General features: G+C 41.9%; 1 protein-coding gene across 11 annotated transcripts in view; it reads left to right on the forward strand.

Moving 5' to 3' along the window:
* The window catches only part of ATXN7 (ataxin 7), an 83,123-nt gene that overhangs the window by 53,122 nt on the left and 8,296 nt on the right, over positions 1–21,705 (forward strand). For all 11 annotated transcript variants that reach the window (XM_083795031.1, XM_083795029.1, XM_083795035.1 and 8 more), the window contains 4 exons: positions 17,814–18,069; positions 18,614–18,876; positions 19,266–19,348; positions 21,148–21,413. In XM_083795031.1, coding sequence (XP_083651157.1) covers positions 17,814–18,069; positions 18,614–18,876; positions 19,266–19,348; positions 21,148–21,413 — 868 coding nt within the window. The remainder of the gene's footprint in view (positions 1–17,813; positions 18,070–18,613; positions 18,877–19,265; positions 19,349–21,147; positions 21,414–21,705) is intronic.

A 21,705-nucleotide genomic window follows, 5' to 3' on the forward strand; every position in this document is an offset into this window, starting at 1 on the left:
CTTTCTGCAGATGCAGAGAAGGCAATTCTGCATCGGTTTACATGCTCCACATCCTTGGAAGGTTTCCTTCCCAGCTAAAAGGGCTCTTTCTAGCGCCTAAGCCACTCCTTCAAGCTGGAGCTCAGCCAGAGGAGGTGGCATGCATTGCGAGGGCAGGCCATGGGCACGCAGGGCTTGGCACAGAGCCCTGAGCTGAGCACAGAAGAATGAAGCTGCAACCTGTTTGGGAGCTAGGGAGCTGAAAGGAGACTGGATTGGTTTTTAAAAGAAGCAAGATTGCTGCTGTCATGGAGGAGAGCTGGGAATGTGTCATAGCCATCGAGATGTGAACTGGGTGCTGGGGGTGGAGTGGGGCTGGTAGTAGTTTAATTTCAAAAGCCAACTGCATGCAAAGCACTTAAGTATTTATAAGGACTTCCCCGTTTATTTTGAGGGAGAAGTTTGTGTTCTCATGCAGTGAGTAGATTATTCCAAGAATTGCAAACCTCAGATGAACACCGCAGCTCTTCGTAATTCCAGGGAGGAGTATCCTGGGAAGCTCGTAAAACGGTGCGGAGTATTGAACTGTCATAAAGAATATAGTTTTTCTTGTTTTTTTCATGACAGCACCTAGTTTCAAGTTGCACAGACTGTACCCTCTCATCCCACCAGCCATCTCTCAAACAACTGCCACGTTTGGAAGAGAGCGGATTTGCGCTTAGCCTCTTTTTCTCTGTGAGCACAGCTACGGATGGCAGATAGGTAATCTCAGCAGTACCCAGCGGTCAGGTTAATATTTTGCCAAGCCACCACTGCTCCCAGCGTCCAGCCGCGATGCTGGAGGAGGGCTGGGAGCTGTGCAGCACCTGCCCGAGGGCATGAAGAGGCCGTGGTGGCAGTAGCCAGCCAGCATGGGCAGGAGGACGGCAGCTTGGCAGAGCTCTCCCTGCAGCTACAGTGAAGTGGTGTGCAGTCTGGGGGTGTGTGTCCGAGGGGGGGAAGGAGAGAACACAAGGGAATTGCTAAAAAGGGAAATGTAAAACAAAGAGCCGAAGTAAAACATAGTTATAAAAGAAATAGATGGAGACAATAAAGAGGAAGCTAAGTAAGGAAAGTAGGAGAAAATGACCTCATAACAGGGAGGATGAAGTAGGTAGATTGCTGAGTTCATTACTCTGTATTGAGGGGGAAAAGTGGAAGAAGGGAGAAAAAAGGAGGAGAGGTTTAGCAAGAGGAAACAAGCTTTTTCAGTATTTTTTCTTAGTGTTTTGGCAGCAATGTGTATTAGTGTGATTTGCGTAATGACATAACATTCTCAGACTTGGTGTGGTTTGGTGGAAAAAAACAACAGTTTTTACTTGGGACACCTCTCCCAGCTCTATGAGGCGCTGACCATGAAGGAGGGAAATGAATAAATGCATGCATGTGCACATGTCGTCTTACGTTTGTTTTCTTCTCACACCCTCCTTTTTTTTTCCTGGATTTCTTAAGTGTATCTAAAAAATCTTATTTTCTGTAGTCTAAATAATAATTTTTAGAGTTAGAGGTGGATAGCGTGTGTGTGTAGCTTTCACACTGCTTTTGCAGTAGAGCAGGAGGAGGAATGTCCACCAGTTCTCCAAGTGGATACACTTAAAATCTAACATTTTGATACACAAAGTCTAGAAACTAGATTTCTTAAGATGTTACCAGAAGAGGGAGTGTGTATCGCTTCCTATACGGTGAAACCTTTAAGAGTATTGATGAGTAAAACATATGAGTAAAACCTGTAAGTGTATTGATGAGTAAAATGTATGAGTAAGATAAATATGCCATGAAATTGTACATAAGCGTGTGATACTATTGTTGGCTGGATAGTGTTATCTGTTTCAAGCAGTAACAGCCAAAATACTTACAGCAAACCCTGTTATCTGCTGTTCATGGAACAAAATCCTGAGGTACTGCATGTGTAGAAAATCGAGATGTTTACCCTATAACTTACATAGATGTTCCTTTGGTTGTGCAGCAGAGCAACAGGTTAATCCTTTGAACAACAGCCAAATGATGCAGGAGGAGAAGCCATCAGTGTCTAATACATAAACTCCTAATAAACTCGCCTGGTCTGCTCCCACGTAAACATTCTGCGATGTCTGAGAGAGCTGCTGGGCACAGAGATTGCAATTACATTCTAACTAGTTTCCCCAGGTTGTACCAGAGAAAGAAGCAGCATCGTCAAGAGCCTCTAGTCCTCTTTCCTGTTCTCTGTTCCACCAGTAATGAGTTGTCACTGTTGGTATGAAACTCTCGCTCTTCCTGCCGGTTTCTAAAGGATGCAATTAGACAAAGCTCCAGGAGAGTTAAAGCAGTTTCTACATAACTGGGTTTTTCTTCCCTGCTTGGCAAGATTGTCAGAAAATCTTTAACTCAAGATTCTATATATAGTAGCTTTCCCAAGGAAGTCTTCCCTTTTAGCCAGATCATCCTCTAATGTTTTTACCCTGTAGGATTTTCTTCCTCATCCAGGCAGAAGTTGCATTGTGCTGCCTCCTCTGCGTGTGACCCTGCAGGTTCCAAAGAACCTGTTTGTCGTATCTAGCAGCCAGCAGAAGCCCTCGCTTCTGTGCTGTATTGCAGCTAATCCTGCAGGTTAGGTAGATGGTGTACCCCTTTCCTTAAGCCTCTGCACCGTGGAGTCTGAAGCTGTCCAGTGTTCGTGGTTTTATTTGTAGAGCTGCATTTGGGCTGATCAGAAGTTTTGTACGGTATATTTGGATGGTTTTAAAAGCTATTTGTTAGCGTCCATAAGTACTCACATGGAGTTCATGACTTGTCCCCTCACTAAGAGGAAAGCTGGCTGTATCTCCTTTGTTACCACATGGCTATGTCTTTGTTTGAGTTAGTAGGCTAAGCATTTTGGTGTTCTTATAACTGTCAGCTGTATTAGGGTGAGCTTAGTGAAGTAATTGTTTTCATTTCTTCCATATTTCTAGATCATAAGGAGAAACCTTACAGTACCACTCTGGCCCTTCTCGTTATTGGCATGGGACTGGCTGGCACTCATTTTCTTCAGTTTCCCTTTGATTTACAGTCTATGACAAGCCACTCATAACCATATATATGTGCCTGGAAGCGTGCCGTGTTGGCCCTCTCCTGGTCTGTAAGGTCAAAGGAAAGGTTTTAAACCAGCACTGTTCAGTCCCCTCCCTGCCATAGTGCCATGTATTTCTTGACCAAAGGAGTCATGTCAATCACAAAGCTATCCACCAGCCAGCTTCTGGAAATACTTATGCTTGCTTTGATAGCCATAGAAATGTTATAAACCTATACATGTAAGTAGTATTGCAAGGTGTGATGGTCACATCTCAGTTGTCACAGAATGGTAATGACAGATGGTGTCACTTAATGTTGGTAGGGACCAGTTCCTTTCTCTGTCCAGCCTGCTTTCCATGGGATTGATCAATATTCAGAACAAAGATGGGTACTGACCTTTAGGACCATACCCATCACTTTTTTTGTAATCAGGAGAAGGTACCTGGGGCAGCTGGATGCTTGGCAGCTACTTAGGATGATCTGAAAGCCCTGACCAACTCCTGGGCTGCTTGATATTTCCTCTGCCCTGTCCCAGTTGTCCAAGTGGCAGCACTGAACAATAGCTGTGGTCGCACGCCTGAAATCTAATGTACCAAATGTCTTTCTCTGTTTCTGATCTGTGAAAAAGGCATAAGTCTATATAGAAGGTATTTTCAGTCTTTGCTCTGTGTACGTGCATACTATATGGGTAGCATTTATATTTTGTATTTCTGATAGAAGCAAGCACCCTGTGTAAGTGGAGTTGATACTAAGGCATAAAATGCTGTCACTTGATTGTGTACCAAGAAGCCTGACAAGTTGTTCTCTGTACTCAATTTGTGCTCATTACATAAAATGTAATCCATTTTGTTTTGGACTCGTTCTGCTTTTCTAAAACCCAAGAAACCTCTAAGCACTCTGGTTTGGAAAAAGAAAACACCAGAACTAGAAATCGTGCCAGATGTACGTGTGTTTTCTGCAGCACATAAGACATGCTCCAAAGCAGCAGCTGTGCCAGATAAAAACGTGCTGATTTCCAAACCCCTTGCCCCACGGTTCTGGAGGGCTGGAATTTCATTCATGATGCTACTTCAGAGTGCTTCTCTCCAGCTTCAGGGGAAAAAAAACACACGCAAGACTTCAGAGACAAGTCAGTAGCAGTACGTTTTATGTAATCCTGCTGCTCTGTATGCTGAGGTTGGTTTCAGGGTATCACAGCGTATGGCAGGGTTCATTCGGTGCCTCCCCCAGAGCAGCACAGTGGGTTTTCCAAGTAACCACACAGGAGTTCTCAATTGACCAAGTTCAAGAAGTTTGGTGTTGGCTCAAGGCCTGTCATTCTCTTCCTTCCAGGAAGAATAATAATAGTAACCAGTAACCAAACAATCTCTGTGAAACAAAATATTTACAACAAAGTCATTTTAGAATGTCCTAAATGTAAATCTAAGCAGGCTGCAGTGTAAGCAAGCCCGGTTCGCGCTGTCTTGATATCAATCAGATGAAATTCCTTGGAAGTCCAAATTTTTATATCCCCCTCAAAACTTTTAGGATCTAGTCAAAATAATCATTACCGCAGCTCCCGACCCGCTTCTTTGTCGCTGCCAGCTGTTTAAAAGTTGCTCTGGCCTGTAGCCCTTCCCCTGTGATCAAGTCGCTTTTTAATACGTGCTAGTCCTCGCTCCGTTAATTGCTAGCTTTGGCACAATAAGGCGTGCGGTTTGTGGGGCTGTCAGGACTCTGAACCGATCGTTTTGCTCTTTGTTAGGAGGAGAGCAGATGGTACGGAGGCTCAAACCGAGCGGTCGGGATTGGGGGAGAGGGCAGGCACACTTTTTGCTGTGGCAGGACGAGCTTGCGCCAGCCAGCTTAAAGTGATTGTGAAATTGGTGCCTGAGATTGCTGAATTTTTAGAAAGGATAAATGAGTTATTTCGTGTGCAGTGCAGATAATGAAGCCTAGTCGTCGCTGCCTTTGTCCTGTGTGCATTTTGCCATCACTTGCCCTCCCGTTGCAACACCTCCTACCCAGTGCGTGCACACAGCTTCAGGTTGCACGTCATGTTTTGCATTTGTTTATTTTGTTTTTTGCCTGCCAGCTTAATAAGACATTTGCATGCCAGTATCTGTGGGACCTGTGTCGGTGGTGGAGGTGCTGGGGGTCACGTCTAATCCAGCTCTCTGTTCTTCTTAAAGTGCATTTATTTCAAAATACAGAACAGAATGCGGACAAGTGAAGGAGAGATGGCAGAGTGGCATTTGTCTCACTTCACAAGACCAGATGAGAAAATATAATGTAAATAAAAGACTTAAAATCCTTTAGCCAAGCTGAAAAAGTATTTTAATGAAAATGCAAAACATGCAGAATACTTTAGGCTGTGGAATGATTGGGAGGGGGCTACTTCTTAAGGTTCTGCAGTACTCCTTCGTGCTGGATGCGTGTGCTTAGTGATAGCATCACACATGATACAAATACTTCACGTTTGTGTTCAGTGAGCAAACGTGGAAAGGCGGGGTTGACACATTTCCAGTTGTCCTTCTCCTGGGTGATTTTGCAGCAGCAAAGACCTGGAAATTCGGTTCCTGATGCCCAGCAAGCCGCCCGTCTCCCTGCCGCCCTGAGCTGGCTGCCCTTCCTGCAGGAGGCCGGCGCTGCGAGCCAGCAGGCAGCAGAGCGTGCCGCTCCACGGCCATCCGTGTGTTCAGGCAGGTGACTGGATGTGCACGAAGCATTCTCGCAGCTTTCACGGATAATTCTAGGCCTCTGAACCTGGATATTCACTGATGATTTCAGTGTTTATATTGAATCAAATGATGTTGCTTTGTGTTTTGTTTTTTTTTTTTTTTAATGACTTTAAGTGGAGTTGCTAGAAAACAGAACTTAAAACCTTTGTAATATTTAGCACCAGGACAATAATTTCAGCGTTCCATTGCCTTATATTATATAAGAGGCTGCTTTTACTTCATGAAGTAAAATTTCTGCTGCGTTTGTCAGAATGCACATTCCAACTTGTCATTTAGCTGTGCCACACGCATCAGTCTGCTTCAGGGTGAAATCCTGTGAGTGTTTACTGTATAAAGTCACTCAGAAACCTTTGGTCCTTGGAAAACAGTAAATAAAAACACATGCAAAGATGGAGACAGTCAGCATATACGCTGTGACGTAGCAAAGCCTAAAACCCCGGTGCATTCTCTCAGCAATGGTGCACCGTTCGATGGGCTGTTGCGGTTTTCTGTCCATGTGAATGTACCGTCGTGCCTCTCGCTTCCATCCCAGCCCTGCTCTGACACCCAGCTGCTGGGGTTTCTTAGCGATCGGACTCTTTGTCCTCGCTCCTGCTCAGAAGGAAGACAACTTACTACGCTGTGCAGTACTGGAATTAAATTGCCTGGTCCTGGTCAGTTTATTTGTGGAACAAGCAACCGAGTAAAAGTTACCCTCTTGGTCCCAGAATGAGAATAGACCAAATCAAAGGCTAAGGAAAGATAAATTCTAGTTGGTAAGAAAGCAAATACATCAGTGCTGGTTTCCCACATGGTAGTTTCAAGTCAAGAATTTTGTGAACCACTAAAATCTGTTAGGGACTTACCCAGCTTTAATTATAGGCATCACTTAGAATAGCGTACAATAAAAACAAATCCTCCAAAAGCACACGTGACTGGTGCTAATTTTGACAATGGAAGGAGATGTTTTTAAAACAATGCAGTCCAAGGAGCTGTCTTTGTATCCCTGAGGTGCCCTTTATTAGTGGATAGGTGATGTGAGCTGTCAGCTTCTGTTGAAATTCAGAGCGAAAGAGGAACTGATCGCTATCTCAGAGGCATGGGAAAGCTGCTATTTGATAAAAGTGTTTGAGGATGTAGTATGTGTTTCTAAGCTTGTTAATCGGAGGTGCAGTCTCTGGGCTTCTGTGTGTTCCTTTAAAAAAATAAAGAGCAAAAATAAATGCAGACTAACCACCCCTCCTCAAGTCGTGCTCCCTGCTTCTGCTCGGCTGTTCTTTACAGACAAGCAATGCACTGATACCGATAGCCGAAGGCCTTTCCTCTCAGCAGCCTTTTTATTTCAGTGGAGAAAGGGTTGCTTGGCTCTAAACATGAGTTCGGTGAGTGAGGAAAGGCCAGAAATTTCAGCTCGGATTATGGTAATTTAAAACAAGAGCGAAAGCCGCGAGCTGTTTCTTCCTCTTCCTATTTTTTTTTTTTCCCCTCAGCAGCTCCGCGTTTTGTTTTGTTTTGTCTTTGGCCGAGCGCTGACCTGGGAAGGAGCCCAGCACCCACCCGCAGCAGGGCTTCAAAACCCCAAATCCTGCTCCGTAGGGCGGCGGCACGCAGGGGGCCGAGGCCTCCCATGGCTGCCGGGCCCGGCCTGTCAGCTCGCTGGGGAGAGGGGAGAGCGGCCTGAGGGCCGGCCCCGCCGCCACGGCCATCTTCGGGCGCCGCCGGAGGTAACGTCACCGGAGCCGCTTGGCCAAAGTTCAGGAGCCGTTGGGGTCGCGCCGAGCCCTTCGGGGAGGGCCCGGCCGCGGCCCGAAGGCCGCCCTGTGCCAGCACCCCGGGGTGCTGCCCTGGGCTCGCTGCCTTCGTGGTTTCCGGAGGCTTCGCCGCGCTACCGCTGCCGTAAAGCTTTAATGGGCGCAGTTAGCGTGTTTCGGTGGCTTGAAGCACGGAGCAGTTGTTTCACACCGATTACGGTTGAGCGGTGTTAATGAGATAAGCTGCAACGAGCCTTTTTTTATGACTGAAAACTGACTAGTGCCTACAGTCATTATATCAGGGTAAAATAACATAAGGGTCTGACTTAAACAAAACCCCAAACCACCGTGTTTATTCTCTTTTCACTGATGTTGCAGCATGGGCATTTAAGTTCCAAGAGATTTCAAATTTTGGAAAGGCGTCTGACTTTTGAAGCATCTTTTGGAAAACTATCACAATTTACCTAACCTTAGGTTCGCTTCCTTTCTTCCTTCTCCATCTTGAAAAGTCAGAGTTTTAAGTTAAAATCCTGCATTTCAAGACCCGAAAAGAAAACTCAGCATTCGCCAAGCGGGCAGAGCCCCAGGCCTGATCCCCTGCACCCCTCCGGCTTCCCCCCGTGGCGTTTGGGCCCACGGCCATCGCAGCAGCTGCCGGGGTTCGGTGACGCTCCTGTCCCCATAGCCCTACGGGAGCTCTGGGCTCGTCACAGCCACGCAGCACAGGGTCGGTGCCAAGCACACGGAGGCAGGTGTGAGGAATCTCAGTCAGTGTTTCTTCAAATCTTCAACCCTGGGGCAGAGTGGCCTTTAGAGTCAGCGTTGTGGCTAGTTCAATGCATCCTTGTACGCTTGGTTTTTTATCTTACAAAGCTTTCATGTCAGGTGGCAGTGGATTTCACTGGTTATTCACGTAGTACATAAGAAAAATATGCATTCAGTGTCTCTTCTGTCCTGCAGCTTCTTAATGACAAAACCAAGGAATCACATTTACTGATCTGACACTACTATTTTTGTATTTCCTTCAAAATTTCCTCTTACTCCTCTGTTCTTAGCTAAGTAAATTCTTTTTCTTCTTTTCCTTATGGAGAGCTTTCCGTTCCAAGTCCACTTTCTTATACCCTGGACTTTGTCAGTTAGGCCATAAGCCCCTTCGTATTTGGGTTCTCTAATAGCTTTTAAGAAGTTTTCAGCCTCAGCATATTATTTTGCAGCAGAGCCGAGTTTGACAGCCAACCTGCGAGGATTAAAGTTGGCTACATGTAAAGGAATAGCTGCAGGCAAAACATTAAAATTCTGTAGTGTGGTGTGAATAGGAGCATCAGCAAGATGAAAGCTAGGCAGGCATTTGAGCATGTGAAGTCATACGAATACATTACACCAGAACCATAACACTATGCAATAAGGTCTTGTAAGAAGCTGTGTTGATGCTGAATGGGAAGAACGTGATGGTAAAGGTGTATCCTGACTGCTGGGTACAAATGGGCAGAAAGGGAAAATCAGAAATTATGTGGGTCTTCTTACCTTAATTTGTTATTCCCATGCTCTCAACATAGTCTTTTATTGAACTTCTGTTTATTCTTCTGTTATTCACCTTTTTATGAAACTCTGGAATAATGTCTCTTATTTTTAACTTGCTTTATGCCTGTTTTGAAAAATTGAAGCATTTCTTTAATGTCATTTGGGTTAAACATATACGAGACTCTTCCCATGAGTTTTCCAGCTGTATTTTGGAAGAAGCTGACCCATCCTGCATCTTGGTACAGTGCTGGGCTGTAGAGCCTATCTCTGTTAGTTGATGCTTTTGTTTATTATAATTCTAGCTTCCCCTAAGTTTATTCCGAAGAACAATTTTTAATAGCAAAAGTATGGTGTATTCAGCGCCCGTTTTTTAATCAGACAACGCAGGTATTGTCATGTCGTCAACGGGCTACGCAGAGATTAGTGCTCATAGCGTGGACATTATAATCTCTGCATGGCCCGATTACCATCTAAGACACTCTGCTGTCTTTCCGTAATAACTCTGTGATATTTATATTCCCATGCTTGACAGATTTAGAAGCCAGCTACCTACCCGGAGCTCTAGGGCCAGTTCCCTGGTGAGAAACCCATTCTCTTGTCAGCCCCTTGTCAAGTGGCTCAGGAAAGTGTTCCAGGAGTTCGCTCTTGCATGTTTTGCCAGAGTCTCTTTGAAATGTTAGGGCCCTTGCATTTGGGTATGCCTGGACAAAGGGGGATGGAGAAAGGTGGAGTAAAGTCTGATATGTCCAGAGAAACCACCGTCCTCTGGGACCTCCTGGCAGCCTTTTGCCCTTGGCCCCATTTTGCTTGCGGTTCTGCTCCATCAGTAATGTAATGTCCTGCCTCCATCAGCTTTCCCACGTTGTGCTTGAGAGTTTTACTCCTCTCCAGGAGGTTCTGAAGAGCTGAAATGAACCTGACGGGAGCATCACTAATTTCAGTTTGCCACTGCAGGCAAGAGCAGTAAAACAAAGGTGCAAAGCAAAACCCTGGAGTCTTTTTGCTGGCTTAGGCTAACAGCACTGCGCTGGTGGGTGCTTCAGAGGTTATTCCCCATCTCTCGAGCAAAACCCATGTATAGTAAAGAGTAATCTTAAACCTTGTTGAAATTGACGGCAGAACCACTCATGTGCTCTGAATACAAGGCTTTGGAAAGGATTAGTAACAAATATGGAAAACTTGAAAAACTAGCATTAGTGGTGTACAGTGTGTTGTGGGAAGGAAGCGGTGGAAGAAGGGATGCAATTGAAAGCTGTTTATTTAAATACATTTTAGAGTTGCTATTTTTGCTACGTTCTTAATACTGCTACTTGCGATCTGCTCCCAGCTCTCCTTTCTGTGGTGGCAATCTCGAGGGGAGGGAGGGTGTGTTTGCTTTGGGGCAGTTTGCTGCAGTTTTTGTAGTGGAGAAAGCCATTTCTGCTGAGTTAGTATTCTGCGATCAGAGAATTACATTACCCTGGCTGTGCTGTAGTTATGTTCATAGCATTTAAAATGCATTATTTAAATAGCCTAAATTATGGTTACAGAATTGTCTCCTTTTTGTCCTATGATTTTAAAGCATTAAAATTGGTGTTTGGATTCTTACTAGGGAAAATGAACTTTCTCCTGCTCCCTCTGTTTTCTTCAACAACAGCAATAACAATGTAATCCTGCTTACACATCATTTTGTACTCCCTTATCTAAAACATTAGCACAGCGATCACTTGTGAGTGGCTTTCACTTCTAGTAAGTAAATCTCTAGGAAATCTTTAAACGTATGCATTTAGAAATCAGAGAGCAATTGCTTTTGCAGTTTTGAAAGCAGACAGTGCTGCTCAGTAACTACTGTAATGAAACAAGCAGAATAATAATAGCTAATGCTTGTATTCTGATTCTGCTCAAAGGGATGTGGTTAACTAACTACTCATCAAAACACCTCTTGGGACTTGAGTAAATAATTTCCAAATATTCAAATTTAAACGTTGGGAAACTTCAGAGGGCTGAAATAGCACACCTGATGCAGTGCAGCGGGGCCAGGGAAGACGAAAGGCAGCGTCCTTCTCAAGGAATGAAGTTTGCTGGTTCCCGACTTTGCTCTCATTTCCGATGTTAAGTGCTCTGGTAAACTTGTTTTTAAAACAACCCGAAGTGAAAGCGGCACAAAAACCTTAAATATATCATTCAAACGGTCAGTGGCTTTTGCTGAATACAAGTTTGGATTTCATGAGGAGCTGTAGTTGAGTGTGCTGGACCATCATAAACATGCAGATGTGTTTTATTTCGTTGTCTTAAAGCAGTGCAAGTTAATATGGAGGGATTTCAGAACTGGAATGATACACAAATAATTGATTTTCAGGGTATGTGAGAGCTTTGGATTCTGAATTGTGCATTTTTAACCAAAGCACTTCTTAAATAAATGAAAATAATAAAAAACCAACTTTGTTCCCTGTAATTACGAATTTGCATAATAAATCAGCGTACTCCAATTAAAGCAGAGGCAGATTTTATATGCTCTTTTGGGAGACTCGCAGTGTGTGTTTTCGAGATGATTGACAAGGGAATGTTTCAGGAATTCACGTCTGGAACAATGAGACCTTACCCCTGCTTAGGACTGCTGGACAGCACAGCAGGAAATAAACACACCAATGCTTCTTTCAAACAAAGATGCAGAAAACAGATGACATGTAAAGCTTCGTGGTGATATAGTACTCATATGAGAAGTAAAAACATCCTCAGAACTGACAAGTAATTTTGGAGCATACCCAGTCAGGTCTGATGTGTGTGCTTTATTTGTCTTTGGCTTCAGCAAAGGATTTTCCGAGAGGAAAATGATTTTCTGAGCTCTCTTTGTGGGAGAGTATAAATGTTTCATGCAACAACCGAGTTGAAGCCTCCAAAAAGTGCATCAATGTGAAAGAACGTTTTAAAGGGAATTTTAAAAACTGTTCATTTCTGCAGTTGTATTTTGCTCTATAATGTATGATTTGACCTTAAATCCTATTTTTGCCTTAAGAAGATGGTTTTATCTTCTTAGGTATTGCCATCTCAATGTAAATGTAAGAGTGTCTCGGTGAGAACAATGCTGTAGCACGTACGTGGTGCACGTGTGTGTAAGCACACGCGAACCAGCACCTTTTAAACCCCTGCTAGGCACAGCAAACCTCTTAACGCATCAAGTTGCAGAGGTGAACCTGGGTTTTAAAATAGCCTCTTCAAAACTGGTTAGGTATTGCTTTTTGGTGGATTTTTGAAAACATCAAGAAGAGACGTACTTTGTTTTATCGTTGTGGCTTAATTGCCTCATCATGGGATGGCGTGACTCACGGGCAGTAAAACGTACTCGGTATTGCAAGTGCGCTGAATAGTTTTAAAGCAAGGAAGTGCGAGACATAAGGTTGCAGCAGTGTGGCTAACGTGACCGTAATCTATATAAAAGAAATTATATAAACCTATTTCTTAGATAAGCACTTTATGCCTATTACTACTTATTTACAATATCCACGAACTCTGGTGGAGATAAGGAAGCCCATTGTGGTAAGCGATGGAGATGCATAAAGTGACGTGCCGCGTTCGGATGTGCCACCTGACTTGTATTTGGCATGCTGCAATATATTTATATACCACCTCCATTAATATTTTTTCTCTCCTGCTAAAGTGTTGTGTTTCTGTGAATGGAGTGACACAAGCACGCATGACTATCAGTCAGCCTGTCTTCGTGGTTTTACTAACGCTGAGCATTAAACAATGATATCAGCTGGTTGCAAGCACTATTTTTTTTTTTTGAAACAAGAACTCTCTCTAGAGACATGACAGATTGTACTGGTGCCAATCACACCGTGGCAGTCTGTCATGCTGATAGCTTGCGCTCTTTAAATGTTCTCTTCTGCAACTTTCTTGCTGGAGAGAAGAATCTAACTTTGTTTAGATGCTGTCGAGTCAGCTAGGAGTGTAAGTTTAAACACAACACAATTGGGCGTGCAGTGACCTCATCCTGACTTGCAGTGCAAACACAACTGATCAGATGATTAAAGGGACATCAGTGGAAGATTAGGGCGGAATCCTTGGTATCTGGGCCCCACGATTAGAGCAGGATAATGAAGCAGCAGTGAGTGAGTGAGCAGCAGATCAAGATCCTGCACAGGCGATTGCTCCCCACCAGCTGCACGCTGCCAGGGTGGCATCAAAGGACGAGTAATTTGTCTGCTGTGCTGGTGATTGTTTTAGCTCCTGGGTTTCCTCTGCAAGGTCTTCATAGGCCTGTTTTTTTCTTTTTTTCTTCAATTATTTTTATTATTTTGTCATGGTGAGGTCATTGCACAGCATAGGCATTCAGGTTAGAGCTGCAAAAGGATCTTAGCTGGCTGCTGCAGTAAAAGCTGTATCTGTGGTGAGATCTTCTTTCAGAGCAATTCACAGTGCGGTGGCTGAGGACCTGAGCTAGCAAACAAACAAACAAAAAAATTGCAGAAGAGGGTTGTGTCTTAAAAACCCCTTTCAGAGCACAGGACTTTTGGTATCCCTGGTCAAATCAAAATTTACTGCTCAAAATTTTCTTCTGGATCTGTGGACTTCATTCATTTGCTGACGAAGTGGTATAGGAGTGGCTCTTCTGCCTGCCTGTATGTTACTCGTGGTTGCGTCCACTTGTATTAAATTCTTCAGTGTTAAGAAGAGTGCAGCCCAACAGTGTGGGGAGGTCCCTGTCCTCCAAGCCCCTGGCTTTCATCTGCCAGTTTTAGTCTGTGCTATGGAGGCATGGTGTCTGTGCCTCGTGATAAAATGTCCTGGTGTGAGGATTTTAGAAATACCTGCAGGTAAAAGATTCATCCAGCCTCCAGCCATGTTGGAATGACAGCGATTCTGCACATGCACAAAAGCAGAATTGTCGGCATCTTGCAGCTTTGAATGTTTAAAACTTCAGCAGCTACAGACCTCAGATGCCTTGTCAGGCTGCTGCTGGACTTGTGTGAGTCACCTCTTCTTGCGTTCTCATGTCAAGTCATGGATCCGATCCTTCTGGAGCAATTAGAAGATCATGTAAATTAGTTCTCCACAATTTCCGTAGAAATGTAATATTCATACTGACACAAAGTAAATTTTAACCCCAGGTAAATGATGTTTGTTTTAGTAGGACTGCCTTAATTCATTTCTAAAATGCAAATTCAAATAACAGATAAGTATGATGGAGAAAAGTTTAAGTAGCACTTTTGTCATGCTTTTACTTTGGTCGAGACATACATTAAATAATAAGTACATAATCATGAACTTCTGCTTTGTTTCAAAGCCCACGCTTAATTCTGTACTGAATAATACTCTTACCCCTAAACTAACCTATGTTAAAACTGTTTTTCTGGATGTTGACTGAAGTTACGACATATTTCATTGAACTAAACTTGCTTGTGGGTTTGAATGGGCGTGCTTTATTTTTAAGGATGGTTCTGCTAGCACTGGCACAGGTCAGTTTGACTTTTTGCCCAGTACTTACGTAAGATGTCTGTATAAAAAAAAAAAGGGGGTTTATGAAACTTGATCTGTACATCTTATGTTTGCTGCCCAAAGCTATTAATTGATGCACACAGAACGAACACCACGGGACTCTTCCTAAAGTTTAGAAACTGTAGTGTATTTGTGAATGTATTGCACGTCTCCTGCAAGTCTGAAAGAGCTCGAGGGAAGCTTTCCAATTCTTTGTCCAAAGCCGAAACTACTTCTTTCTTTAAAAACAAACAACAACAAAGCAAAGGCAAACAAACAAAACCAACCCTCTGAGATCTTAGAGCTTAGAACCATGTCAGACAGGTGTAGTATTTGAGGGATCACTGCTGTGTGTTGCAAAAAGCAATCACGGAGTTAAAAAAAAAAAAGTTTTTTTCTTTCAAGAGTTATATGAAGGGAAGGGACACGGATGTTAACTTTAAAAATCTGAAAACTGAACACCTGGAGGTAATTATTTTTAAATATTTTCAGGCTGAGTCAGAGTTAATGGCAAATGGGAACTACATGAGAAAGAACATCGGTATTCTTCAGGTATTTTACGAAAGAGATTAAACAGATCTCACTTAAAAACAAGAATTTTATAGAAAGACTGAGGCACTAAACGCGTTGAGCAAGCGTTTGGCAGGGTTCAGCTGTGAACGGAACCGATGTTCTTTCCCATGGTCTTCTCCCAGGCAGGCAGTCACTGCAGCAGCCCTGCCGGTCGGTCGGTCAATGCCAAACAGGCCCAGGCAGGTCACCAACAGCAAAAGAATGCTTGCAATCAGTTGAAAAGCCTTCTCGCTTTGTTGATAAATCATCATTTGGATCAATAACACAGATTCGTATTTTGCCCAGTTTTATTCCTAACGGAGGGAGGCAGAGAGGCACTGCACTCAGTCTTATTCTAGCTCTTTTCTCGTCTGCCAAGTTTTCTCCAAGGAAGTAACACCCTTCTCTTCTTACCAGAGGGGAAAAAAAAATCAAACTCCCAAAGATAACGTTAGTGATCCACTGGATTGTTAGAGATTATTTGTAACTCTACTAACTACTCAGACTTCAAATTGTATAAATACACAGAAGGTGACAGAGTATTGAGCAAGTTTTCTCATTATCTCGCAGGGTAATCTCCCGGGGTGTAGCATCGCTGAACTAATGGCCCCCAAATAGTAACTTATCAAAGCCGCTCAGGGATTCTTGCCGTTGCTATAAAAAGACATTTGGCAGTAAGCAGTATGTCATATTAGAAGCGTGGTCATTTACTAGAATATAAATATGCTAACGTACTAGAGAACTCTTCAATGGCGTAGGGTTCTAAAAACCCAAGGAGATGATACTGAACATCACGGGTGACAAGGCATTCGAAACCTCACCACTTTAAAGCAGTTATTTCTTGAGATAAACGTTAAATTGCTGCATTTGTTATGTATTTATGTTGGGCATTTCGCCTGACCTCTCATAGCTTTTCGTAAATACTAATTAAAAAGAGATGATTCTTTAGCTGAAGGCTTGTTAGGTACTTTATGCCCATTTCTCAGATAGACAAATAGAAATGTGCGTCGCATGGCTCAGTCTCGGAGATCATTTCTTGACTGGAGTTCTTGGCTTCCAGTCTAAACTGTATGTTTTTCATCTTTATCTTTTTCTTTTCTTTTCTTTTCTTTTCTTTTCTTTTCTTTTCTTTTCTTTTCTTTTCTTTTCTTTTCTTTTCTTTTCTTTTCTTTTCTTTTCTTTTCTTTTCTTTTCTTTTCTTTTCTTTTCTGAGCTAATGAACATGTTTAAAGTGCTTTTTCCCACCTCTGTATGAAATTAGCTTGCCAGGACTTTGATTCCTGTGCCTACCTCTTGCACTGCTTGAGCAGCGTGGCTTTTTGAATGGACTAGACTGGTACGGGGCTGGTGAAGTCTTGTTCAACAGCTGCCAGTTACAAGTGGAGCCCTCTCAGCCACCATCTCAGTGCCCTCTGATAGCTGTATTTAGGGCTGGAGGGAAAAAACAGGTCATATAAGCAGAATGTGGATGTATTACTTTACATTTTCCAGAGTGTCACAGACTCCTGTACAGGTTGTGCTGAACATGACTTTCCCTTTGTTGTAACTTGATGAGTAGGCTGCTTCCTCGACAGTATAAGTAAATTCAAGTCAAAATCTGTAAGCTGTGTCTGGGATCGGTGCTGGGTTTGGGCACCATTAATGATACCAGCTGGGAAAGAGGTGTTATCACTAGCAAGGAGAAGGTGCCTTTCGTCTTCACAGAGGGACCTGTTAATTCTTGGTTCTCTCTTGGATCCGTGGTTTGCGTGTACTTGATAGCCAGAGAGAGGTCTCTAAGCAGGAGTTGATTACATGCACAGGTCATCTAGGAATCACAGGTGTCCAAATACCAGTTGAGCAAATGGTCAATTACCATGTCCGTTTGTAGGCAGAGCTGGGTACTCCAGGAAGCTGTCAAGTGTACTGTGACTGAGAGTTCAGTGTTCCAAAGAAACGTCTTTAAAATGTGTGCTATTTTAACTGAAATGGTGCTAGGAAGATATTACTGTCAATGGCTAATGGTTAATGCCAATGGTATAATGTTAATTAAATCATTTCTTCTCCGTGTTCGTTGATGGAACCTGACCGTTCAAATGTTCAGATAGACTTTTTCATAGAAGCACATCCATTACTCCTTTTCCTGTTGTTCCTAAATAGAATTCTTCCCTACTTTGGTCATATTATGAAAGGATTAATAGAGTTAATAAGAGAAAAGCAAAAAGCAGTGTAAGTCAGTACTTGAGCCCTTGTTCTCAGGGGCATTCCACATGGAAGGTCTAATAGACCGTACCAAAAAACTGTGATGAAGTAAAATTTAAAGGTTTTGCTCCAGTATCATTTTGACCCCCTGGATGACACACTAACAGGTAATTGTTACTCCTTTAGGAGATCTGATATTCAGGCTTGCTTGGCCTGAGGATAGGGGTCTCTTTGCTTTGTGTGTCGGAGGTCTGGGTTTGATTCTCACTTTCTTGTTCTGTAAGATGGACAGAGAGAGAGAGAGAGAGAGAGAGAGAGAGAGAGAGAGAGTGGGAAGCGTATACTAAAAGCTAAGCTTTAGTGGCTGAGGAATGTAGCTCACAAAGTTAAAAGAGACTCCTGTAACTGACTGGGGACCAACAATGAATGGAGCCTCATGGTTTATAGTGAGGCTTGAATCCTCTCTGCTCCGTGTGTGGCAGAGGACCTCCCAAGCCAATAAAGGAAAAATGTTAATGGAGTAAACGACAACATGAAGTATTAACGAATTGTTTCTGCATGGGCTGTGGGAGTTTAAAACCCCCTTTTTTTTTCTCCTTTTCAGAAAGAAGACACAGCTCCTCCAGCAAGCCGCCTTTGACTCCTCCCTCCTCTTCAGTATTTTCCATCATTTCATCTTTCCCTTCAAAAAACAAAGGTAGCTCTGGAAGTGGTAGCAATCGTTCATCCAGTGGAGGTACTAGTGCATCGTCATCATCAAATTCCAAGTTGTTGAAGTTACCCAAAGACAAGCTGCAGATCAGCGGAAACAACAGGTTAATGCATCCGGTACAGCATAGCAAAGTTCCCCATGATAAAATGTGAGTATGCATTTTGACAAAGAATTAAATATTATTACGTGCATAGAAACTGCTGTATCAGTAGAACTTCCTTTTGTTTCAGAGGATTTTTGCTTTGAGAGAGACCACTTTAAACTCCTCCAGATCTTTTCCAGCAGCATAGTCTAAGATTATAGGTATACTGATGAAACTGTCGAATGAGACACTTGCAAAGATGCAGCTTGAATCATTATAAATAAAGGCCGTTCTACTAGGGGGTCTTTATTCTTTGATCCAATCTGCATACTTTCATTGTAAGTGAGTTTCTGTAGTTTCTGTTGTCACTGAAATACTTCCAAGGAAATGGGGACAAGAGCACAGAAGAGATAGTGGACATCACCACAAATGTGAAAATAAATAAGAAAAAGAATAAAAATAAGAAAACTGGGAATAAACAATTTAGGTCTAAAAATGAACTGTGAATAGATCAGAGTATTGAGTAATAAATTTTAAGTACTTCTTGTAATTTATGACTCATGATACTATCATTTACAATTTTTCCCCCCTTCTTTTTCATAAATATTAGTATGACTCCATCTGTCAAAGTGGAAAAGATTCATCCAAAGATAGATGGTGCCCAACTGAAAACTGCTGTTGGTCCAACTTGTTCTACTACTGTGAGTTCCTCAATAAAGACTGGCCTTAATTGTCCCTCAATACCAAAGCCACCCTTGCCTTCCCCTGGACAGATACTGAATGGTAAAGGTCTTCTCTCTGTGCCTCCATTTTTGGAAAAGAAACCTGAAGAAAATACAAATAATAGGAAATTTTTACATAAAAGATTGTCAGGTAATTACTTTTAAATATTTTTTGCTATATTTTTCTTATTAGTGTATACATAAAAATATACAAAATATACATATAAGATATATAAAAATAAGCTTCAGAAGTAAATATTTACTTTTATAACATTAAGTTGTAATTAGGTACATTTACGTACTAGAATTTAAATTTAGCTTGACGTGTTCGTAAAGGATGCAAACAACATGAAATGTGTCTGTTGCTTTCAGAAAACATCCAGGTGTTACAGGCCTATCAGTTCTTAGCTTTAAGATGTGTTATATTTGAAAACAATTTCCAGTATGGTTAAATTTTCTAAAGCAAATAAATGTCAGTATTTCAAGATGTCTTTATGAAAGCTGTTTTCAATAATTGGCATATTTGTGCACCTTTGACAGAGAGAGAATTTGATCCTGATATATACTGTGGTGTCATTGATGTGGAAACCAAGAAACCCTGTACTAGGTCTTTGACATGCAAGGTAGGATGTCTTAATCAGAATAAGATTTTGTAAAGTTCACATTTAATTACCTAGGGAATGTGACAGAAAACAGAAAACTACAAATTTCTTCTGTCAGTAATTGCCACTGTAAATGGTCCCTCTCAAAGCATATTATCTAGGACCATGAAGGAATTGTTTTCAAAGTTAAGCCAATCGTTTATCCAAAAACTTCGTTCCCACAGTAACCCGGAGATCTTTATATTTGAATAAACCTTTTACATGGATGCTGACATGGAAACAATTATGTTACTCCCCATGAATGTACTAGAGGGGCCAGCATGTTCTTTTGGGGGATAATCTTTGGGTTACAGACCATGGATTTTTAAAATTTCGTCATAAGCATTAGAAGTATTACTTGTTTATGTGTGATTCTGATAAATCAAGCTCCCCCCACTCTCACTCCTTTCCTTTTCCCCACCAGAGCCTGCAGCAGATACTTAGCAGGTATTTGTGCAAATGCCAGTGCTGCTGGATTTACCTACACAGCTTACTCAGAAATGAGTCTTCTGAGAAAGCTATGGAGTATGCCTAGAGTTCAAGCTCTAAATTAAACTATCTTTAAAAAACTTTCCATCAGCTTAAATGTGTTATTTTGCTCGAAAGTCTTGGAGGGTAGGGTGTATAAGTCCCAAAGAACCGAAAATCCAGATCCTATGCAATTGTATAATATTTAGCCTTTTTTATGCAAAGCAGCTAAACTGTCGGTAGAGGAAGCATCTGGTAAATAAACCACCTCCAGAACAAAGGTACATGAAGCTGGCGCTAATGACCCGCAGGAACTGAACTTGAACACATTGCCCTTTTGGAATTACAGTGGGGAGGCAATCCTTTTGCTAATAGAGAAGGGAAAAAGTTTCAAGATTTTACAGGAGAATTAGAGAAACCAAAATTTTTTAAGAGAAAGAAAGTAAAAATGTTTCTCAGCAATTGTTTATATTGCACCTACTCAAAATATTTTTCTGAGTTGCTATTTGTATCTAATTTACATGATAATATTTTTACCTATGAAAATTAGCCAATCAAACCTTTTATGCCATATGAAAATAAGGTATAGTATGTGACTTCAACAATTCAAAAAAAAAAAAAATAGCTTACACCTATTTCACTTTACCTAGAATTTGTACAATGTATGTCTTACTCTGTGCAGAGTTCAGGATGCTCAAAGGCTCAAAGGACTTTGAGTTCTGTCTGACTGTGGATTCTGCTGTATTTTTTTTTCATTCTGTAATACCTCCTCTATTACATTGGAAAATATTTGTTTTCAAGGAATATATTAGTAAACAGAAGGAAGTAAATAATTTTTATAAATATTTTTAGTGTCTCCCGTTACAAGTCTGATTTTAAGTTTTATTGTGTTAAATATTTTAAGTGAAAGTAAATATTTGGTATTTTTTGGTTGTGCACTAGGGTGAGAAGAACAGATACCATATTGGCAGTTAGAATATCAAAAACAATGTTAAAAAGATTTGTAATTCCAGTCTTAGCATTATAAGAGCAGTTTCTTTGGTAGTTTCTTCTTAAAAAAAAAAAAAAAAAAGGAAGAACTTTGGAAGAAGTTTTGAACTCAAGTGCTGTTTTTCATTATTTTGTATCAGGAAGACATGTAATCATCCACAAAAAAAAATTCCAAGTTTGTTTTATAAGTCATTCTTCCACTTATTTACTAAACCACAAATGTGATTATTGTCTGTATTCTAGAGCTCTAGACATGTGTTTTGAGTGTGTAATTTCCACAGATCTAATAGCCTGGGATTAATGATTTATTCATGGATTTGCAGACACATTCCTTAACCCAGCGGAGGGCTGTACAGGGTCGAAGAAAACGATTTGATGTGTTGTTAGCCGAGCACAAAAGCAAAACCAGGGAAAAGGAACTTCTTCGACATTCGGATCATCATCAGCAGATGCCCCCTCTCAGGGAACCACATCCCTCACCTACTAAAACTTCCCAGGAGCTGCACCAAAATTCTCATGGAGTTACTCTTACAGAATCAAAGCCTTTATTACCTAATAAACCCAAACCTCACCCCCCCAGTCTTCCAAGGTAAGGAAAATCTGCATATCCAATAGTACGAAATTAATGCTGGTAGCTTCATCACGTGGATTTTGAAAGAGAGATAGGGATCTGTTGGATGGGTAGCATTTTTGCTCTAGGCCTGGTGACTGTCTGTCTGCAATTAGCAATTACATGCTGGGCTGTAACTCATAGCAAGGAAGGTTTGGAGTTTGAAATAGCAGAGGCTGACTTGCATCAATTAAAGCAGTTCTGCAACAATTGGGCAATGCTGCTTTTCCAGGGGTACAATAACTCCTCGCCTTTCTCTCGGTAGATGTGT

This window comes from Anser anser, assembly GCF_964211835.1.
Source record: "Anser anser genome assembly, chromosome: 12".
In the NCBI taxonomy this organism is placed as follows: Eukaryota; Metazoa; Chordata; class Aves; order Anseriformes; family Anatidae; genus Anser; species Anser anser.